The sequence below is a fragment of the Lissotriton vulgaris genome, chromosome 2_1, assembly GCF_964263255.1.
Source record: "Lissotriton vulgaris chromosome 2_1, aLisVul1.2, whole genome shotgun sequence".
NCBI lineage: Eukaryota > Metazoa > Chordata > Amphibia > Caudata > Salamandridae > Lissotriton > Lissotriton vulgaris.
The window spans coordinates 421,972,940-421,981,382 of record NC_141687.1 but is presented as its reverse complement, the minus strand read 5'-3'; the positions used below and the strand labels follow the sequence as shown (position 1 = coordinate 421,981,382).

At 42.5% G+C, this 8,443-nt stretch overlaps 1 protein-coding gene across 1 annotated transcript; it reads right to left on the bottom strand.

Annotated features, from left to right (window-relative positions):
• Window positions 1–2,447: 2,447 nt before the first annotated feature.
• LOC147730507 (gamma-crystallin-3-like) lies at window positions 2,448–7,214 on the bottom strand. The gene is made up of 3 exons (XM_086958565.1): window positions 7,137–7,214; window positions 5,926–6,168; window positions 2,448–2,789 (listed from the first exon to the last, which is right to left on the bottom strand). The coding sequence occupies exons 1-3, from the start codon at window positions 7,173–7,175 to the stop codon at window positions 2,514–2,516; spliced, it is 558 nt and encodes a 185-aa protein (XP_086814691.1). The 5' UTR covers window positions 7,176–7,214; the 3' UTR covers window positions 2,448–2,513.
• Between the last annotated feature and the right edge of the window lie 1,229 nt (window positions 7,215–8,443).

Genomic DNA, 8,443 nt, shown 5'->3' with positions numbered 1-8,443 from the left:
ATTTGCATATAGCCATGTCTGAACTGGGGTGGCAGAGTGGGCTAAAGAATGGTGATGGATTAAACCCAGATCTTTTGACTGGGTGTGAGTGTTTGATTGGTTCAGATGCTCCGTCCATTACCACCCCCTTTTGTACCGCAGTCCACTTGTGACATTTAATGTACAGGTCTTGAGTACATTGATGTACGACATACTAGTGACATATAGGTAAGTTAAATATGCCAATCAATGCAATTTTGTTTTCATCATGTTGAAATGGGGGGGGGGCACATTAATTTTACCACTGGTTAGCAACAGGAACTTAGCAGCCTATACTGCTAATTGAGAGCAATTCATAAAAAACAGTGGTGTTGCAATGCTTCCTTTAAACAGTACCTTGACAAGGCCATTCCAGAATGGAAGGTCAGAATGCACAAACTATGTATAGTATGTGGAGCAGTAATATAGGCAAGCAGTGCAATGATAACCTGTTTCTCAAAGTTAAAAAGCAAAAGTGAATAATACTTTGTGCTTTGGTGAGTGATTAACAAATGTTTGTTCAATGACAACGGTCAAGATTTTTGGAACACCAAGAGAAGCCGCATTTGAACACTTATTCACAACCTATTGTCCACTTTTAGAACAAATTTGCCAGGCCCTGCTGGTGAAATCTTGGAGAAATGCTTGAAATTGCCCTAGAATAGGAATGCAGAATTATTTTATAGAGCGTGTTCGATCTGTTAAGATGCATACTTAATACCAGGGGCATATTTACGAGCCCCTTGCGTGACCGGACAATCACTTTTTGTGACACTCTGGCGATGAAAATCAAACAATCACATATATGAGGCCACGTGCGTGACTTTGAATAGCCTCATAGATATGGAGTAAGGCAAGGCAATGTTGCCTTACTCTGTGCTCAAGAGTTCCATGGGCATTGCAGTGGGTTTTCCCACGCAATACCAGTGGATTTTTACACCTCCCCATGTTAAAACCTAGACTGCTGTGTCAACATTATCGGCGCCATCTTGGCCCCCTTTTCGAGCCCATTCGTGCGCGTAAGCGGCAGCCATTTTAAATACCATGGCCCCTCTGCCCACCGCCGACAGCCAGCGTGTCTTTCTCTCTCACTCCTGACCTCGCAGGCATCCCCCGCGCGCTGACAACCCCCGCTCTCACATGCCTTGGGCCATAAACCCCTCTTCGGCACAACTCTGCCTCGGAACCCCATCCTGTTCCCAGCGCGACACCTCCCTTCATTCCTTTCATGATCCCGGGTCCTTTAATAAAACCTCCTTTCCTCTGTGCCCGTTTGTCTTACTCGTTCCCAGGCCGCCACCTGGCCCTGCGGATACTGTTTATTGCCCCCTATACAGTAGGAAGCTTCTCCCATCAAAGGATCCACGAGTTGATCAAAGCCCCCACCCCATGAGATCCGATCAACCACATACATTCCGTGAATCGGCGGAATGTCCAGCTGCGCGACAACCATCACCTGTTGTGACCGGGGTGGGGACTTCAACTGTAAATGTGTGTGGGAACGGGCCTAAAGCGGGGATTCCGAGGATGTCCTTTCATACTTCAAAGCATTGCAAGAATGTGCGACATGCAATAAAGATCATAAACCTGTGTATAAGAGGCCAGGCCCCAGAGATGCGGTTAGAGCACCTCGAGAAGATACCCTGTTGTCTGATTTGATGTGTTCTGCTCCGTCGGAATAAAACTTCTGTTTCCTGCCTTCCAGTCTCCAGCGCCTGCCTCTTTGTTTGGTAACTTGAGTGGGTATAGAGGCGGTTAACGCCGGGCAACTCTGAAAAAGGTCATCGGCCCTACCTTTTTCCACACCCAGATTTAAAAGACCATGCAAACCTGGGTAAGTGCCTAAACCTTATGTCTCTTGAGGTGAGGTGTAACGAGGAGAAATAACTTTATTTCTCCTTGTTTTTTCCTCTTTCTATGTGTGCTGAATTTTGCAGCACACATAGAAAGAGGAGAATACCTCTTAGGACTGTTTCTGTTCTGGAAGGTGCTCCTTCCCGCACAAAACACAATTCTGCTGACAACACAGCGCCCTTGCACCATGTTGCAAGGGTTGCCTACGCTGGCACTAGGCTGCCAAAACGGCATCAGTGTCGGGAAAAAGGAAAGAATGCACTCTATTGCATAAATATGGTGCATTCCTGCCCTTCCACTTTGGCTCAGGGCAGTGCAGCAAGCTGACTTGCTGCGCTGCCCTATGGCAAATCCCCTGAAATGAGGGCCCAGTTGCTCAGACCACTAACATTTGCATAAGTATGCTTGTGGTGCATGGAGGGGTTATATTGAAAACAACCCTGATGTGTCACTAAAGGTCTCATGATTTATGCTCTAAAAGAATAATTTCTTGGCTTAGAATTTCCCAACATGGTATCCTCAATGATATTGCGAGTTGCAAAGCTTAATCATAAAAAATACCAATGTACTTAATATACATGTTCTTGAGACTTTATTTCTTAATGTTCAAGCAGTATATTTTGATTTACAACAACGTGGCTTTAATAGGTCTCCCTCATTCTTCTGAAAGAACCAACCCTGGGGCTCATGGCTCCCCAGTCGCTGTATCTCTTGTACTCTCCTGGCCTCAGGTAGTACTGGCGTCCTCTGTAGTTGGGCTCCTCATAGAAGATCCAGTGCCCGTCCTGCACGTTACAGGAGTGGATGTCATGGTAATTAAATTTTTCATGAACATGGGGACAGTCTTCGGAGAACTCCATCATGTGGCCACCAAAGTTCTCTCGTTCATAAATCCTTATGTTGTAGGAGCCACGGTGCTGTGAAACAAGTAGGAAAGAAAGGAAAAAAATAAAAATTATGTTTATTACACGTTTTGAAAAACTTGTACTAGAACATTTAGGGAGGAGGAATTAAAGCAGCACCGAAAGGAGTTTCATGTAATTTAAATCGAGTATAACCTGATCCTGCTACACTTATTATATTTAAGAGGGATTCATGTTGCATAGTGCTGTTCGAAGAAGATAACAGAGTGTCCAAAGTTCAAAAAAGTTAATTAAAAGTTGGTTGAGAATCATATCAAAGTTCTTTACACGTGTCTTACAAATTTACAAATGGTTACTGGAGTCCCTCGCTGCTCCAATTGTAGCAGAACAGTAGAAGTCGAAACCCTTAAGTATCAAAGCAACTGAGCAATGGGGTTCATTCCTAGCAAATACTCGCCAGCAAAGCATTTCTTGAAAAAAAACATAGTAATCCACCTTCAGCGCAGGGATGAGCAAATCATGAAACTTCACCTTGTATGACAATGTTAGGTTATATTAAATTTTTTTGTAAGGTTTTTAAAAATTATGAAATTATCAATATTAAAAAGTCATGAAAGAACACTCTGAAATTTGGTTTTCAGCAGGAAACCCCAACCCTTCATTCTTGACTTTCATGAAATTGTCCCCACAAAAGCTTTCTTAGGGGAAACTTCTCCTGCAAAAATGTTTTAGCGAGAAATGTTTGCTTCAATTTGATACATTTCCAAATAATTCCATGACGTGCAAGCTTTGTCTCAAATTGTCTCAACAGACTTTTCAGGCAAAGTTATTATTTGCTATACCTCGCTTCTGAGGATGGGGCCATATAAATAGTGAAACTGAGTGAAACTGTCAGCAAACGAGTTCCAATGACCTGCGAATCCCTGGATTATTTGAAGTGGAAGTGACCTATAATCGTATTCCAACTCCCACATCTCTTTTGGAGTTGTGTTTGTTATTTGAAAGCATCCAAACGGTTACATTTATTTGGTTGTCAGATCCATAGGAGTTTGGATGTCGAACTGAAAAAGAATTAGTGCCCACTGTTCGCCGTTGGAGAGAAAGCAAGAATTTCTGAATCTGCTAATAGGTGTTCTGAGGTTTGGTGGCAGTAATACATAATGAAAAACCAGAACAGGGTACACTCTGACTTGCTTATTCATTGCTTAAGTAACACCTGCTGGGATCAATCAATGAATATCCACCCAACATTATTGACAAGAAAACTCATGATCCATTGAAGTACTTAATCATAGACATAGTTTTATAGCAACGTTTAGGAAATGAGCAATAGTTATAAACATAACAACCTGCTCTGTTAGAAAAACAAAGAAAATGGCGCAGTGTGTGTGAGTTGTGGAATATTGACTCGTGGAAATGAAACAGCAGCTCAAATCAGAAAAAAATATTGGCTGCGCATTTGTTGAGTGGTCAAACAACATCATTTCAAATGATTTCCAAAAGCGACATTGACTTGGAAGGCAGTCCAGTAAATATAAAAGTCAACGTTTCAACCCATATCATATTTTAACTTAAAGTGGGGTCTTCATCAGGAAAATAAATATGAGGCTTGCTTAATCAACTACTTGGTCAGCATCACCAAAACAACAGAAACGGCAGTCAGGAAACACTGTTGACAATTATATCACTTTCATGAGGGGGGTCAAAAAGATCCCCTGGGACTCGTGCACTAAGGAGCCTTGCAAGAGGAGAAAGAGAGGATGTCCTCTCTTTAAATGGATTGATTCTACAAATGTTACAGAATCATTCAGTAACCATTTCTCCTATTATTTTCTGCTCTACTATGGTTCCAAGGATTACTGTGTTGCCCCTCCTTATTGCTCCAGCTGGTTTTAGACAATGTGTATTTGTGTGTTAGTACTTTGCTGTTTGGTGTTTGTATTTTTACTTTTGTAGGCTCGTTTGAAAGTTATTTTCATTTCCTTAAATTTGCAGTTTCTGCTTTCGAGTTTTTGTTTTTGTTTTTACTTTTTAAAATGTATTTGAAATCAAGGGAGTGACAACACAGGTAATTGTTAATGATGCCGGCCTAAGGTTTTTGTTGGTTAAAGGATTTTCTCCTTGCATTTAGAAGGAGAGAATTCTGGAGTGTATCCTGGTAGAGAAACACATGGAAGGGATAGCAGGTGGGTATATTGATGAGGTTTAAGTGGAGCACTTGCTCAAGGAAAAGAGAGAGAGACATAAGAGGGCATTGGCGATTGAATATTAAGTTTCTATCAATGATGGCAGAAACAGCAGATTCTGGGTAGAGAACATGCTTTGAACCATGAGGAACAAAGGTTCTACCTACAGGTGCCCGGGAGGCACAACATAGAGAATACTACAAAAACTCAAGAGATTATTGAGGAACATTGCCCCAAAGATGCTGTCATATATCTCCTTCGAGGTTTCATCTTTCACATCCACAGAATCTCCTCATTGGCTGGGGAAAGCAAATGTGGTAATTACCCCCATAGTTTCATCTGGCAGGGACTGACCATATGGTACACAGAGAAATTCCCACTAGGCTGTGAGAGGAGGGCCGCTTCAAAGACTGAGCTAAGGAATCATCACTGGTTTCAACCATGAAGCAGCCCTAATGTCGTGCTACATAATTATCCAATATGCAAATATATGATTTGCTACTGCAGAAAATCAATTTTCCTGGATCCTTTGCTTTACCTAGAGTTATTACACATTTTTTGAGGCATTGCATAATGCTTCTTAGCCAGTATTCTCCCAGGCTGCCTGACAGCGCCAGATTTGTTTTGCAATATACACCTGGTAGCTACAGTTGGTTTCCAGATTAGGCCTCCCTGGTGTCCAATACTCCAGAGACGCAGTAAGGCCACTCACTGGGAATGTAATAAGCAGTGCTCTCCACTAGAAGTGTCCCAATGAGTGACCCAGGTTTATTACCAAATTACTGATGAGAACTAGGCAATAATTAAAATGAATCACTGAAATACATTTGAGAGCAAAGATAGTTTTCTACCGAGTTTGTAAGCATTGAACCCAAAGTGGTATCCTGTCACTTCTGTAAAATATTGTTCATTTCTCAAAATACTCCCAAAACCCAGTTACTCAAAGATGCAGAATGCTGATTTTCAATGTAAAAGTTATGTACCAAAACAAAATGACTACTTACTTGTGGAGTCAAGCGACAAGACCGAATGGAGTCATTGAAACCCATCCAGTGGTGGAACTCTGGGTACTCCCCCCTTCTTAGAAAGTACTGGTGCCCCCTAAAGTTGGGTTGCTCATACAGCATCCAGTTGCCACTTTCAACCCGGATGGAGTTGCAGCGGCTGAAGTAGGGTTGCAGGTCAGCGCAGTCAGAGCTGCACTCATGGGAGCGGCCCTGGAAGTTCCTGTCCTCGTAGAAGGTGATCTGGTGTAAAAAATAACACGAGTTGTCAATATGCTCTGTAAACTCACATAAACTGCTACTAACATAATTTCTTATAGAAACAAGGAGAAAGTATTGAGGAAGGCACAAGTGAAGTCCTACACCTGGTTGGAATAGCCACGTTATTCTACAGGGGAATAAACAGAAACTTTAGATATGTATCTTTCAATGTTATGGGGCATATTTATCATCGGGCAGTGCCACCGTTGCACCATGCAATGGGGAGCAAAAGCAACGCAACCCTCAAGTTTGATTTATCCAGCCATGCAAGGCCCCCTTGCGTGGCCCTGAGTGACTTGATAAATTGATAGTAACGCAACACAGCGCATATTGCTGTGCTGCGTAACTCTGACGCGGGAAGGCGTTGAATGGGTGGAGCATGGGGTTTCCCACGCATCCACCCATGGATTCTGAAGCATTCCCAGATTCACCACTACTGGTAGACCTGGGAATGCGTCAGGTTGCAACGCCTTCCCAGGGGAGGAGTAACGAGGAGAAATATCTTTATTCTCCTCATTACTTCCTCTATCTTTTTGTGCTGCATGTAGCAGCACACAAAGACAGAGGAACAAGCCTCAGATGATTGGTTTGTGCAGGAAGGTGTCCCATCCCTCACAAAAACAATCCTGCTTACAACACAGACACCCTTAGACCATGGAGTATATTGTGCATCAGCTCTGGGAAAAGACAGGAAAGCGCCAAATGATGCTAAATGTGGAGCATTTCTGCCCTTTCCCCTGTCACACAGCGCAACTATGTGACTTGCTACGCTGCATGAGTTTTTGGTAAATGTGCCCCTTCATTTATAAAAGAATAAGTACTGATGCATAAATCTCTGCTCAGAAGCCCACAGCCGGCGCCATTAAATGTTGGTGCGTCATATATCAAGACTGCGTAGTCTTCAATCCACCTCATACCTCTTTAATACATTACCAAACAACATCTCTCACCTTTCCCATGTTGGCTGCAGAAGTGTAGCGCGTCCTCATTGACGGGACTGCAGTCACAGCAGCCCTTTTAAACGCCCGGGAGCCCTACTTCCGGGTCAGCAAACAATATGTTGGAGATTTTTTCTGAACAGTGGCGTGAATGTATAGGCCATTCAGTTCCAACATACATTCCAGGAGAGAATGTTCTGCATTTGTTTAACGCTGTTGTTTATTTAAGCTTAGTGTGGAAAAAAATGTGCTTACAGGAAAGAAAATTGTAGGTTTGTGCAGTTCTAAACGCACCACGGGATAGACGGTTCAAAAAGGCTTCTGCTTGTGGCTTTACGTTACTCAGCTGTATTTTGTAATGTTGCTGACTATGCAATTGCTGCAACCCTATAAAAAAATTCTTTAAAATTTGAAAGGAAATTAGAATGTACTATATCTAAAGGCTCGACAAAACAATCCCAGGGTAAACCTTGTCTTCTTCAAGGCGTAGATCAGACACAAGCCTCTTCCCCAGCAATGTGCCAGGCCTACCACTGATCGTCATTGTGACATCACTTATTCTACTTAGGTATAAAAATAAATTGGGCATATTCCAAATGTAGTGCCCTCACATGCTAACATCTTAAAAAATATGTTGGAGTTTCATTCAGCCCTCTGTCCACAAAGCCATATGAGGCAAAATAATGTGCTGTGCCAGTAGGAGGCAGAGGAGTTATTCATCCTTGTGAGATGTTACATCACTTTTGTAAAGATGCACTTCTCTACACTGTTTTGGAAAAGTTATAGCCTTTCAGTGAGATCAGCTGCAAACCAAGTGTCAAAGACTTCATCCTACTTAAGCTGTATGAGCATGTTCACCCAAAAGAGTGGCACAGAGAAAAGGGTGTCAAAGAAAGGTTTTACGTCAGGTGAAAGAGAAGGTCAATCATCTGAGCCACCTGGGAATTGTACAAGAGATTTTGGGGCATATTATCAAGACAGGCGATAAAATTATCGCCGCTTTAGCGGCAGAAAAGTGCTGCAAAAACAGCAATAATAGGCTTGATAATGTGCTCTATGGTTTTCCAATTGAAGCTCAGGTTAGATGTCCTTCCTAACATGGGCTTCAATTGGAATTCCATAGAGCATATTATCAAGCCCATTATTGCTGTTTTAGAGGCAGTTTCTGTCGCGAAAGCAGCGATAATTTTATCGTCTATCTTGATAATATGCCCCGCTGACCTTTGTGACAGAAGAAGTCGCTGTTCTCAATAGATAAGTCCATGGAGCTGAGGGTTAGGGATGGTTCTACCAACCTCCTTCCAACACTTGTTTTGGTT